Source organism: Nannospalax galili, unplaced genomic scaffold (genome assembly GCF_000622305.1).
Source record: "Nannospalax galili isolate Female #2095 unplaced genomic scaffold, S.galili_v1.0 scaffold139, whole genome shotgun sequence".
Taxonomy (NCBI): Eukaryota; Metazoa; Chordata; class Mammalia; order Rodentia; family Spalacidae; genus Nannospalax; species Nannospalax galili.
Genome location: NW_008345884.1, coordinates 4,082,937 through 4,097,162, shown reverse-complemented (window position 1 = coordinate 4,097,162; position 14,226 = coordinate 4,082,937). Strand labels below are relative to the sequence as shown.

Sequence of the window (14,226 nt, the reverse complement as noted above, 5' to 3'; positions counted from 1 at the left end):
TGAAATTACATGTACTCATATTTGGGTCTTCAATTTTGTTCCATTGATCTATGGGTCTATTTTTGTGCCAGTACAATGTTATTTTTATGACTATAACTCTCTAATACAGTTCAAAATCTGGTATAGTAATCCCCCCGGCATTGCTCTTAGTGCTCAGGGATGTTTTGGCTGTCCGAGATCTTTTGTGCCTCCATAGGAATCTTACAATAGTTTTTTCCAGTTCTGTGAAAAATGTCATGGGGATTTTGATTGGCATTGCATTGAATCTACATATGACCATCTATATAGGGGATGGTCATTTTCCAAAAATTAATTTTTCCAATCCATGAGCATGGGAGGTCCTTCCATCTTCTGATGTCTTCCTCAATCTCTTTTTTTAAAGATTTAATATTTTCATTGTAGAGCTCTTTAATGTCTTTTGTCAGGTTTATTCTGAGATATTTTATTTTCTTTGCAGCTATTGTGAAGGGGAGTGTTTCCATGTGCTCTTTCTCTGATTGCTTGTTATTGGTGTATAGAAATGTCTGTAGACTTTTGTAGGTTAATTTTGTATTCTGCCACTTTACTGAACGTGTTAATTTCTAGGAGTTTTCTGTGAGGGTATTTTATCACAAGAACAGAAACAAAGCTCTATATTTGAACCACAGAAATCTGACTCGAGCACCTTTGTTTTAAACTCCTTTAGTGTTTTTTTAAATAATTGCCTGATGTGCATTTGTTTTTAACAACTATTTTTATATACAATTTTAGACCAAGGTTGATAAAAACTTCAGAACAGAAAATTATGAAGAACACATTCAAATGTTCAAACATATATTCCAAGAGAAGACATCAAGTTTTAATGCAAATTTAGCTCTAAAATTTACAGCCACTGAAGCAAATACAGATGCAGTTGAAGAACACTCTGGGAAAACAAATTCATCAGATCCTGAAAAGTCCTCACTTAATTTTCAATTTTCCTATTTTAAAAATGAAAGTTTTCACCGACTATTGACACATTCTTCACAGAAGGTAAGATCAAATAACTAATACAGAGAATCTGATAAAGTATATTACAACTAACTGACCCTCCCTTTAAGTTAAACATTTAGAATAAATAAAGCTCATAAGGGAAGCAGTTATGGTGGCGCACGCCTTTACTTCCAGCACTTGAGAGGCAGAGGCAGGCAGATCTCTGTGAGATTGAGGCCAGCCTGGTCTACATAGTGAGTTCCAGGCTAGCTGGGGTGCAGGGAGACCCTGTCTCAAAAAAAAAAAAGTTCATAAGGGAAAAAAATAAAATAAGATACTGTAAATCTTCATGCAAGTAGCTAGAACAGGAACAGAAAATGTCAATGAGCTATTAAGCAGTAGTCAATAGGTCAGATGTTTGGTGTTTAGAAATAGAGTATGTGTTCTATGAATTCAGAGCATGTTTTTTGACTGAGGCTGAGTCTGCATACCATCCCATTTAACAGTTATCACAGTTATTAATACAATGAAGAATTAAACTGAGGAATTTTTCTTATTTATTGCAAAATATTTTAGAATGGTGACTCCGTACTTATTACAAAGCCTGTATCTGAAGCGCTGGTGTTATAAGTTTGTACATACCACACATGGAGTTGGTCTGCTTACTCTCAAATCGTACGTTCAGTCTGAGACTTTGTAAATATGTCTGTTTTTATATTCAAGCTAGATTTCAAAGTTCATTTAGTCACCTTTGGAATAAGTATTAAATATAATGTATTTCTTTGAGGCACCAATGCGGTGCTAATAAAGTGTTCATTCTTGCTTTTCTGGTATCGCTGCCACCTATTTAGACATTTTCTCTCACATTAAAAATAGTAAATCACTTTTCATTTTTATATTGGATTTACTTGTATAGTTTGTGAGAGTCTGTACATTGCCCTTATAGTCACATGCTTACTCACCCAAAGTTGGAAATCCTTTAATTCATTCAATGCATATTTAATTGTAGACCTAGTTGGAAATCCTTTAACTCGTTTAATGCATATTTAATTGTAGATTCACCATGTGGCCAGGCACTAATCTAGGTCCTTAGAATACTTTTGTGAATTAAGCCAACAAAGAATTTTATATGCACATAGCTGAGAGGAAGTCAGGCAAAAACAATAAATATGATAGCAAAGAAGGGTGGCTGTTTAGAGATTGATAAGTGCTATAGGGAAAAGGAAAGGCAGAGAAACCTAATGAAATTGGGAATGGTTGGCAAATGGCAGTGATAAAAAATAAAAGCTCAGGATGGGCTTCATTGAGAAGATGAGAGTTCACCAAAAATTTAAATGAGACGTCGCTAGGCAGCTGAATTTGGAATGGTATATATGAAGAAGGAACTATTAACGTCAGGTTTCCAAGGTAGGAGGAATCTGATGGGATAACTCTGTCACACTGAACCAGGAGAACGGATACAAGAGGGCATATTAATCAGATCATGCAGGACCTCAAAACCCACTGTTAAGGGTGGCTTACCCTCCCTGAGGGACATCACCAAAGGGTCTTGGTTGAATTATTGACATTCTTAATATTTTAAAAAATACTTTATTTATTTATTTTCATTTTATGTATATGTGTTTTGCTTGCATGTAAGTGCACCTGTGCCGTGCAATGCATGGGGGTGTCAGAAGAGGGTGTCTGATTCCCCTGGAACTGGAGTTACAGGCAGTTGTTAGCTGCCATGTGGGTGCTGGGAATCAAATCTGGGTCCTCTGCAAGAGCAGTCAGTGCTCTTAACCACTGAGCAATCTCTCCAGCCCAACATTCTCAGTATTTTATTTATTATTTTTATCTTTATTTTATTATTTTATTTATGTGTATGAGTGTATTGCCTGCATATATGTAAGTGTACCCATGCCATGCAATACCCACCAGAGGTTAGAAGTGGGTGTCAGATCCCTTGGAACTGGAGTTATGGACAGATGTTAACCTCCATGTGGGTGCTAGTAACTGAACCCAGGTCCTCTGCAAGAGCAGGAGGTGCTTTGAAGCACTGAACCATCTCTCTAGCCCCAACATTCTTTATTACATTTAAAATGGTCGGTTTGGGGTACTTTGTTGGGAAAAGATTAGCAATGCTAAGAGCAAAGGCAAGAATAGTTAAAAGGCACTGCAGGAATCAAAGCTGGCATGGTGGCAGTTTAGACAGAATAGTTCCCAACAAACCTGATTCCAAGGTTGGGGCCTAAGCTATTTGTAGAATGAAGTTGCTGATGAAGAACTTTTCAGGCAAAGTAGGTTGAGGGGAAGACTAAAGTTAAGTACTACTTATGTTGAGTGTGATGTGTTAAATGTTCAATTGGGGATGCCAGGTAAGAAGTGGGCATTATAAGTCTGGAGTTTGGAGAAGAAATCTGCACTTAAGAGATAAATTTAAGAGTTTTTGACATGTAGGTGTTGTTTAAAATCATAGAGCTTTGTGGGACCAACAATAGAGTTAGAATGCATTTTGGAAAAAAGAAAACCCAACAAAAGAAAGCAGGAAGTGATTGGTGTAATGTCCTTAAACCTTGCACTCAGTATGATCTGTGGATCAGCAGCACTTACATCTTTGGGACCTAGGACCTTGGATCCCACCCAGACCTGCTAGGTCAGAACTGCATGTTAACAAAATTCCCCAGATAGTCTCTTCATATTCTGTACTTTGAGAAGCACTGCCTTCCAGAACCAGACACAAAACTCGACCAAGAAGAGAAGAGCAAGGAACTGTGTCAAATGTGCTAAAAAATCAAAGAGGGCAGTAGTCACTGACCTTAGGGGTATGAGGTCATTGCTTACCCTGACCTGAGAAGTCAAAACCTTCATGACGGCAGCAGCATGCATGGATTAGAAGCAAGCTACTGTGGATACAGCACAGTGGTAGAATGTCTGCATAGCATATCAAGGCCCTGTGTTCAATTCACACACACACACACACACACACACACACACACACACGCCACACATGCAAATAGATTTAAGAGAAACTGGAAAGAGAAGAGTTGGAAATAGAAAGTATAGACGTTTTTCCAGAGAACTTTGTCTCTAATGAGGGGCGGGGAAATGGGTAGCATCTGGGGAGGCCAGTGAGGCCAAAAGAATGGTTTTAGTTGTTTTAAAATGAAAAAAAATAAATAGAAAAGAAGAAAAACAACAGCCGATTATGATGGAAATTATCTAAGACCTACCTTTGAAATAAGCTGAGCTAAAGACTATCACATCTGTTTTACTACAAATCCCAAGATACATCTACTAGTTTTAGCAGGAATTAAAAAGAACTCTTGATATATTTTGTTCATATTTGAGACCCTGGTGAGAATTATTATACAACTCAGAAAATGGAGAACTAATAACGGTTTATGATATATAAACTGAGTTCCTGTAAGATTCTTGAGAGGGGATATTCACTTATCTCCTAAATTAAACTGTGCACGCAACGTGCTTTGAGAATACAAAAAGCTTGGTGTGATGTCCCTATACACTAAGATGTATCTTTAAAAAAAGAAAAAATGTCTTCAACATCCATGCAGCCACATGTTAACTGCAGTGATAGCAGAAGAGCCTCAGAAGGTCCATCTACAGAATCATAGTGTCCATTGCAGTCATTGCCTGGGACAGGCTAAGGCAGCACAAATATGAAGTACATGTTTGAATCGCAAGCATCACTGCCCCTGTTTTACCTGGAAGTTTAAGCCATTATCTCTGGTCTTGGGAACATCTAACTATTGAGTATTTAGGTTGGATTGAGAGCCATGATTTAAAATACTATCTGGGGCTGGAGAGATGGCTTAGCTGTTAAGAGCACTGGTTGGCCTTGCAGAGGACCTGGGTTCGATTCCCAGCACCCACATGGTAGCTCACAACCATCTGTAACTCCAGTTCCAGTGGATCTAACACCCTCTTTGACCTCTGCAGGCATTGCATTCCATGAGTGTACTTACATACATGCATGTAATACACCCCCACACATAAAATAAAAATAATAAATAAAAATATTTAATATACTATCTGTTCTACCACTGCCACTGACAAGTGAGAGGGCACAATGGAAGGAGCAGGGAGCGTGAAGACCTGCATTTTCAGGAAAGATGCTGTCTGTGTGATTTGTGGCAAATGACTTGATGTCTTTTGTTTACTTTTCTCATCTACAAAACTATGAGAAAACTTAGCCTTGCATATACAATGCATTCATTTCTTTCCATTGTCAATATGTTAAGCTCAACTTAGTAAAATATAATTTCCATGTAATAAAATGCAAAACTTTTAAATGTATAGCTACATGAATTTTTATTGTGCACACATTTTTAAATTTTTAATCAAATTTTTACTATTTTCATACAATATAATTTGATAATATTTAGATCACATCCCATCCTTACCCTTGCCCACTGCCCCATACCCAATTCAGTGTACTCCATTATATATACAATATGGCCTATAGAGTCTCATTTGTGTCCCCACATGTCCCTCAGCATGGGTCCATCCACTAGAGCCTGGTCAACCTACCAAGAGTCCCATCACTGAAGGAGACTGTCTCTCTCCCTTCCCAGCAGCCATCAGTTACCTGAAGCTCCTTAGGTTGGGTTGGGATTCCTTACTCATTTCCCTATGTCTATACTGAGATTTTTGTAACCACAAAGAAGATAGAGAACATACATCTTCAAATATCAAATATTATATCATCAAACAGGATGTAGAACATTTCTAGCACCCCAAGAGAACTCCATCATGCTCTTCAATAGTCAGTTCCCTAAAACTGAGAGCAACCACTGACTAGATTTCTCTTATGGTATCTTAGTTTTGTCTGTTCCTATAAGCAGGATCATGAAGTATATATTCCATTATGTAGAACTTCTTTCCCTAAGCATGGATTTGAGATTATCTCTTGTTGCATGTGTCAGTCATTTGTTTGTCTTTTTTGCTGATGAGGCTCCTTTTATGTGGATACCCCACGATTTCCCTATCAAGTCCTCTGTTGATGGATGTGTAGGGTGTTTCCAACTTGAAGCTATTCTAATTAATGGTGCTGTGAAATTTTGAAACAGGTCCTTTTGTGAACACATTGTTTTCTCATCTTAGGTAAGTATTTAAGAGTAGAGTTGCTGTTGATGGGGCAGATGTATGTTTAACTGTATGAGAAACTTCCAGGCAGTTCTTCAAAGTGGTTTTACCACTTGACACACTGACTGGCCATATCTGAGAGTTCCAACACAGTACCTCTTCACCAATAGCTGCTAGTGATAGTATTTTATGTTTGCTCATTGTGACACTAGTTCTCTGTGGCTTCTAAACGACTGTTCCCCTGGATGCTGTAGATTTTATGACATTGAATAAGAGTGATAAAAGTCCTATTTCTCCAACTGCTCTTCAACAAAGGGAAAACAGTTTCTACATGTGAGAGGCATAGTTCATCTAGGCAGATTTGTGATGAGAAGTCGGGATGTCGTGCTGACAACAACTTTCCTGGATGATATAAAAGCTCTGCCATCTACCTATGAAAAGGGAGAATATTTTGGATTCTTGGAAACCTATGGAACCCACTACAGTAGCTCTGGGTCTCTGGGAGGACTCTATGAACTGATATATGTTTTGGATAAAGCTTCCATGAAAGAGAAAGGTATGCCTAGAAATAGAATTCCAGCCACAGATATGGCTCTGCCTAAACAGGGCTCCTTTCACTACCTTTTCTCAATAGTTCTCTTAGAGAACTATTAGAACTCTTAGAATGAAGAAATCTAATAATCTGCACCTTTAAAAGAACTCTGTTCTGCCCTTTGGCACCCAACATCCTATCAAATAGCACATCGATTTCCAATTTGAATAACCTGACTTGCTACCAAAATACTCAGCAGCATTACAGAAAAATGTACCAAAACATGTTATAATTTAATAGCTATTAATGGGAATGTTGCTTCTAGTGAAATATTATTTAAAATGTGAAAGAAAGTATGAGAAGCAATTTCTAGAACCTACCTCTTAATTAGCAGACTTATGTGTGATGACTGTTTTCCAATGTATTCTTCAGTATCAGTGGGAACAAACTTTTAAATTTTGACTTAGAAGGGAAGAATCAATGTTATCCTATAAATGTGACACATTAAATGTTAAGTTGGAAAATTCATTTCATTTGATAATCAGTCAGTTCAGTTGAGGCGATGTTGAAGCCAAGCTTTCGTCACACTCAAAATCATGGGGGAAAGATACCATGGTGGATCATCCATGCGTTCCCTAGAGACAGGAGACGACTTAGGCTATATCCTACTACCTGGCCTAAAATCATTGAATTCTCTCAAGGAAAAAGTAAAACAGACAGGCACAGACAGTAGCATATGCCTGCAATCCCAGCTACTTAGGAGGCTGAGGAAAGAGGATTGCTAGAGATCAAGAGATTGAGGCCAGCCTGGGTATCACAGAGAAACCCTGTTCCTAAAACTAAAAATAAATAAGTAATAAAGTAGACTCAAAGTGACTGAGTTAATATGCTAATTTATGCTGTGAGTTACTATGATTAGTTATGATTTTTCTTAAGGATAGATTATATCTAATACAAAAACAAGGTAAGGAAGACATGATATCTGAATTTGGTAATGATGTCTATGAACCTACGCATATTTGCTACAAAATAGTAAGTTTAGAATTTATTTGTGATGTTGCTAGATAGTATCAAATAATTTTCAAATAAATCCATAACACAGGTGTTGAACTGAATGATATAAAGAAGTGCCTTGGGTATAATCTGGATCTTTCTCTACGCTTCCTTGAAAAGTTGGATGTACCTTCATTAACAGGAGGAGTTAATCGAAGTGATTGCATAAAGAGAGGCAATGGTAGAGTTGGTGAGTATGGGCTGACCAGAAAGCAAGGGCAGGCAGCAAAGAGCAGTGCTTCTCATGATCAGCACTCTACTGTATATATACCCTCTTTAGCTAGAAAAAGCAAACATACTTAAGAACAATTTTGTCTTTCCAGTGATTTCTCAGTCACTATAAGCACAAGTGGCCTATGGACACATACCCATCAGTATCATTGTTGTATGAGGGAGGCACAGCATCATTTGTGTATCTATTATGGCAACTTATTAAGCCATTGGTAGAAAAGTGTCTGGAGGACAAGTTTCCTTGTTCCCCTTAATCTTAACAAGGCTTTAAATGAGCTAATGGCCCTTTAACAAAGGATAAGGTCCAAATCACCTTCCAAGATCAACTTGCTACTAGACTAGAGAAGCCTAACCTTTACAGCTTATCAGTGCATAGCCTTTTTTAAAAGTATAGATGTTGCTGTCACGGTGGCACACACCTTTAATCCCGACACTTGGGAGGGCAGAGGCAGGCGGATCTTTGTGAGTTCGAGGCCATCCTGGTCTACATAGAGAACGCCAGGCTGGCTGGGGCTGTGGAGAGATCCTGTCTCAAAAAGATAAATAAATAAATAAATAAATAAATAAATAAATAAATAAATAAATAAATAAATAATAAACAAACTATACTAAAAAGAATTAATACAGGTTTATGAAATGTTATCTGGATAACTGACTACAGAGCTGCAAATGTTTCTTTCTTCAAGTATTACTTCTTTTCTCAGTAAATATCACCCGTGATAACATCATAGATGATGTAGTTTCATTCATAAGAGGAGGAACCAGCAAATATGCACTTCAACTTAAAGAAAATCTTCTCAAAGGAGCCAAGATGGTTGATGTAACTGACTTTGTAAACTGGGCCTCATCCTTAAATGATGCTCCAGTACTCATTAGTCAAAAGGTAAAGAATGTTTCTTTTCAGATAGAAGATAGTGTCATTTTCTTAAATGTCACTGTGGGTTCAGATAACAGTTGACTTTATATGACAAAAATGTTAACATTCAAATGTCTTCCCATGGTTTCCCTGCAAAGAGGTGTGTCAGGGAAGAAAGGCAGGTGATCTGGGTGAGCTCCCCATACTTAGTTTTCCACTAAGTATGAGGCATTTCCGATCACTACAACACTAAATTCTGCAGATCTCCATGTGCCTTTAAGGATTTACTAAGATGGTTCATGTAGTGCATAGCACAGATTGGCACAAAATAGGCACCAAAAATGGCAAGTGCTCTTCAATCTGTCTTTGGCTGTCCTTGTTTTTTCTGGACATCACCTCCAAACCAAGACAATCTTAGCTAAGAGTCTTTATGAGAGGGATGTTCATAATGTCTCAAAAAAAAAAAAAAAAAAAAAAAAGAACAAAGATGAGCAATTCTTATGGTCAGGCCTTCCTTCCCTGCTTCCCTCCGTCCCTCCTGCCCTCCTGCCCTCCTTCCCTCCTCCTGCCCTCCTGCCCTCCTTCCCTTCTGCCCTCCTTCCTTCCCTCCTTCCTTCCTCCCTTCCTTCCTGCCCTCCGTCCCTCCTGCCCTCTTGCCCTCCTGCCCTCCTGCCCGCCTTCCTTCCCTCCTTCCTTCCTTCCCTCCTGCCCTCCTTCCTTCCTTCCCTTCTTCCTTCCTGCCCTCTGTCCCTCCTGCCCTCCTTCCTTCCCTCCTTCCTTCCTGCCCTCTGTCCCTCCTGCCCTCCTTCCTTCCCTCCTTCCTTCCTCCCTTCCTTCCTGCCCTCCGTCCCTCCTGCCCTCCTTCCCTCCTGCCCTCCTTCCTTCCCTCCTTCCTTCCTGCCCTCCTTCCCTCCTTCCCTCCCGCCCTCCTTCCCTCCTTCCCTCCCTCCTTCCCTCCTTCCCTCCTTCCTTCCCTCCTTCCTTCCTGCCCTCTGTCCCTCCTGCCCTCCTTCCTTCCCTCCTTCCCTCCTGCCCTCACCCTCACCCTCACCCACACTCTCACTCTTTGTCGTTGTCCAAGCTAGGCTCTAACTCCTGGGATTTACGATCTTCTTGCCTCGGCCTCTTGAGTAGCTAATACTACTGATAGACCCATTTCTGTTCTTTGTCTTATTTTCATTATATGAGACCAGAATTCACTGTGTAGCCTAGCCTGGTCTTGAACTCTCAGCAGTCATCTTTCCTTAGCCTCCCAAGTTCTAGGATTAGAGATGTGAGCCACCAGACCCATCTCCTTTTTATATAAAGGTATAACAATGTTCAGCCTACATGCCCTTGACAGGTCACAGTCTTCTGCTAATTCTTGAGGCAGGACAATATGTTCTGACTGTAAAACTGTAAATGTCATTGCTGTTGAGCTTCGTCTTTCCGCATGCTCACTGAAAGGGGATATATTCTTCATTACTGTTTCCTTAGCCCTGGTATATAGAAAGAGTTTTCCTTCTTGTTTTTGCAGCTTTCAATTGTTCATGCATGCTTCATAGTTTCAGCTCTCAAAACAAGCTTAATCTTTGCTCACTACTCAGTGTGATTAAGTCATAGAAATGTTGACTTTTTTTTTTGAGATACGGTAGCCCCAACTAGCCTGGAACTCACTATGTAGACCAGGCTGGCCTCAATCTCACAGAGACCCACCTGCCTCTGCTTCCTGAGTGCTGGAATTAAAGGCATGAGCCACCATGCCCAGTAGAAATGTTGATTTTTTTATAGTATATGTTATTGGGGAATTTTATTTCCTCCATCTATTTTATTGTCATTAAAAGGTGAAGTCAAGTGCACTACCTCACGTATATGAGGAAAGAATTCAGACTGAAAATTGCAATCAGTTCTCCCTTTAGGTTATAGAAACACAGCCTTTAGCAGATATGTACATATATTTATGACTTCAAGTCAGATGTGGTAGCTCAGGTCCTTAATCTCAGCTGACTGGGAGGCTGAAGTAGGAGGAGCTGTATGCCAAGGCCAGCCTGGGTAACTGAACTTCAGGGGTTGTTTTCTTATATCTGTTGCTACAAATGAATTTTTAAAATGTCAGCTGAGAGAAGCAACATTTATTGCTGATTGCCAGAGAGATATAAAGCTTCCAGCTTCCTCCAGAATAATAACAGCAAGATAGTATATCTATAATTTAGCATAGCGGCTTCCTGTAAGGTTTCCTTTTGGCATTATAAGAAACAAGATTATGTAACTCACTCCTTCATTTTCTGAAAGGATGTTACATAATACAATGTCCCTTTTATGGGAATTCATGGGAAATGTTACTCTTTAATTTCATTTTGTTCCTATTGGAAATCAGGTGAATTTTCTTACATATGTGGGATTTTTTAAATTCAGTTTTGTCTTATTCAAAGAACTAGAAAATATAATCAAACTTGTGGTCCACCTCGTGCAAATGGTGGATTCTTCTGACTTGAATTTTGTTAATTAGTGTCACTTTTGCCTCACTTCACCTTTTCTGTTCTCAGCTCTTCTTTTCCCATTTCCCAAAACAACTCTTACATATGTATAGGCGAGTAATCTACATTCCATCATTCTGGAATACTATGAGGTTATAATGAGTGGTAAATAAACCTACTGTTTTGCTCTATTGTGTAATTCTTAGCAGACCTGCACTGGATATTGAAAAGCACTAGCATCTTTAAAGGTCTGTATGCCAGTACTCCATAAGCTGTACCCAAATAACAAAGTGAAAGTCTAACTCTGGTGTATGGATAAAAAATAATTTTCATTCAATCAAGGAACCACATTTGGTACAGGTAATGACTTTGGATATATGCAATAAATTTGAATGGACTTAATGTTAAACTTGGTATTTTAGTAAGATTTATGATAGATTATAGTTTATTTTAGATATGTCTACAAATGGTGGGAAGACAAGAAAGTTAGCAGGTATAGGAGAAAAACTCAAAACAGCTTCCTTAATAAGAGAAGAAAGGTATGCTTAGCAGAAAGACTTGTAGGGGTGCATTTTAACCTTCCTCTGCCTGTGGTAGCTTTGACTCCTTGTTTAGGCTTCTCTGAAACTGCTGCTAGTGTGTGTCCTTCATCTTTATCTATTTGGACACTCTATGTAGTTTTATCCAAGCTGTTTCCTCCATGGCCCTCTATTCCTATATCTTAGCTTATCTGGCCTTGACTTTCTTTTGAAGGATGAAACAAGATAAATATCTTCTCAAAAGAAATCAAAATAACTGTACCACATGTTTACCCTGTGTGTGTCTATGCGATGTGGTGTTAGGAAGAGTTTTCTTTCTTCTAAATAAATAGAACATAACTGGAATCCAAATCTTAGGTTCTATGTAATGAAGGATAAGTAAACAGCTGTGCTGGCTTGGTAGAAGTTCTTGACATGCTCTTGGAGTGAGCCTATTCTCTCCTGAAAGTTTTACAAGTATCCTCTCCCACTTTAGGCTTCTAATTTGTTTAATGATATTTCTGATAACACATGCCCTTTCTCATCTTTTTTATTTTGAAATGGAACCTTCATGATGGCAGACATCTTGACTAATTTTGATCACTATTATGGTCTTGAAAGCTAACATCATATCAGGTAACAAGTGTTTGCTGAATTAATGAATGAGTGAGACAATGATTTTAGAGTATTTTACAAGCTCCTCTTAGAAAAAGATGTAAGATGGAGTAATTTGCTTTCTTGCAGCTGTCTCCTATATATAATCTGGTTCCTTTGAAAATAAAAGATGCATACTTAAAGAAACAAAACTTGGAAAGAGCCATTGGAGATTATATGGATGAATTCAGTGTACAAAAATGTCACCCATGTCAAAATGGAGGTACAGTGATTCTGCTAGATGGACAGTGTTTATGTTCCTGCCCATTCTCATTTAAAGGAATTGCCTGTGAAATCAGTAAGCAAAAACAGTATTAAGGTGAGATCAACTTATTTTGATGTTATTAAGGACAAGAATATGAATTCCATTGTTAGTTAATATGAATGAGCTCTTAATTTGTGATCTGCTTCTATACTTCATATCATAGCCTAAATATATTGCTGCTCATCGAGTGAATGGTAAAGATAAACAACCAGACTTTAATGTGTCATTTTAACAACATCTACCTCTATATATTATTTAAGCAGAATATTTAAACAAATATAAAGGAAAAGCAGATTGTAGTTACTGTATTTCTCTCTTCCTCCCTCTTACCGTTTTCTTGTGTTTTTATTTCTTCCTTTCTTTATTTTCCTCTTTCCTTCCTTCCCTCCCTCCCTCCCTCCCTCCTTCCTTCCTTCCTTCTTTCTTTCTCTTTTCTTCATTTACTCTACTGGTTATTTAAGTCTATAGTGACAATAGAGAAGCACTATCCTGAATGTAAAGCAATTAACATGTCCAACGAAACTTTCCCATTTTTCCAGTAACTGGCCCTCTACTTATGTTCCCTGCTCACCTTCCCTTTACTATTCCAACATTCCTCAAGTTTGGAAATGCACCCCAATACTCGTGTCTTAAGCATCATTCCAGCCCCAGCACCTAGACAGTGCGCCCATTAGGATATGAAAGAGTGAGAAAAGAACACATGCATGGGTACATGATCTGGAAGTTGAAGTCCTATTTGTTTATCATTAAGACTTAACACCCTTTTGCTCTGTCTAGGATTGCCAGTCTCTCTCTCCTTCAAGCAAAAAGAGATCTGGGATCACATGGACAAATAAAAGCAAGAAAAATACCAAGACCTTGCAATATAACATCTTTTGCTAGAGATAATCCTTACTGCCAAGAAGAAAGCAGCTTGCTTCATGGAAATCCTACCAACCTCTCTCTTTTTGGTCCACAATGCTTTTTCCCCTCTTTGACCCCTATAATGCTTCCATTTATTTTTTTTTAATTCCTTAATGAACAGCCAGCAGTGAAATACGCCAGGACTGCTTTTTCCCACAGGCAATGCCAATCTCTTGCTAATAAAATGAAATTAAATTAAAAGCAGAATGTTGTTCTAAAAGACTTTAAAGTAAGTGCCAGGCTGCTTTGTATGATTAATATAGTCCACTAGTTCCATTACCAAGTCTGTACCATGTAATTTGGCTCTACTTATGCAGTTGTTTCATTGGCTTATTCATTTATACATGCATGCACTCATTTGTCAAATGCTGAACACCTACCACATGAACAGACTCTGCTCTTACTGGGTTTTGCTGTCCAACTTAATTCTATGTGTCTGGGAAGAAAAGGTGCAGTATTTATATAAAAAATTATTAGATTAAACTTGTGAAATTGCCTCTATTTTGCAAACAAAGCAGAGCCTAGCAATTTTGTACAGTTTAGTCTATGAGTTAAGACTTGAGTTGGGTAAGGTAAGGCTGTCTACCTAAGGAGATGATTAAAATTGGCTGCACAGTGTTATCCAGTAGATGACAGAGTACGTAAGGCCTGTGAACTTACGTGTGTGTGTGTGGGTGGGTGGGTGTATGCACATTTGTGTGTGTGAATGCTGGCACATATGT

At 38.5% G+C, this 14,226-nt stretch overlaps 1 protein-coding gene across 2 annotated transcripts in view; it reads left to right on the top strand.

Annotated features, from left to right (window-relative positions):
- The window catches only part of C9 (complement C9), a 57,984-nt gene extending 44,251 nt beyond the window's left edge, over positions 1-13,733 (top strand). The window contains exons 6-11 of one of the 2 annotated variants that reach the window (XM_029567802.1): positions 751-1,011; positions 6,352-6,592; positions 7,671-7,811; positions 8,557-8,735; positions 12,427-12,559; positions 13,379-13,733. In XM_029567802.1, the coding sequence (XP_029423662.1) occupies positions 751-1,011; positions 6,352-6,592; positions 7,671-7,811; positions 8,557-8,735; positions 12,427-12,559; positions 13,379-13,437 (1,014 nt within the window). In that variant the 3' untranslated portion in view covers positions 13,438-13,733. Of the gene's footprint in view, positions 1-750; positions 1,012-6,351; positions 6,593-7,670; positions 7,812-8,556; positions 8,736-12,426; positions 12,656-13,378 lie in introns of both variants that reach the window. The other variant, XM_008842122.2, reaches the window with a different exon arrangement.
- The last annotated feature ends 493 nt before the right edge of the window (positions 13,734-14,226 follow it).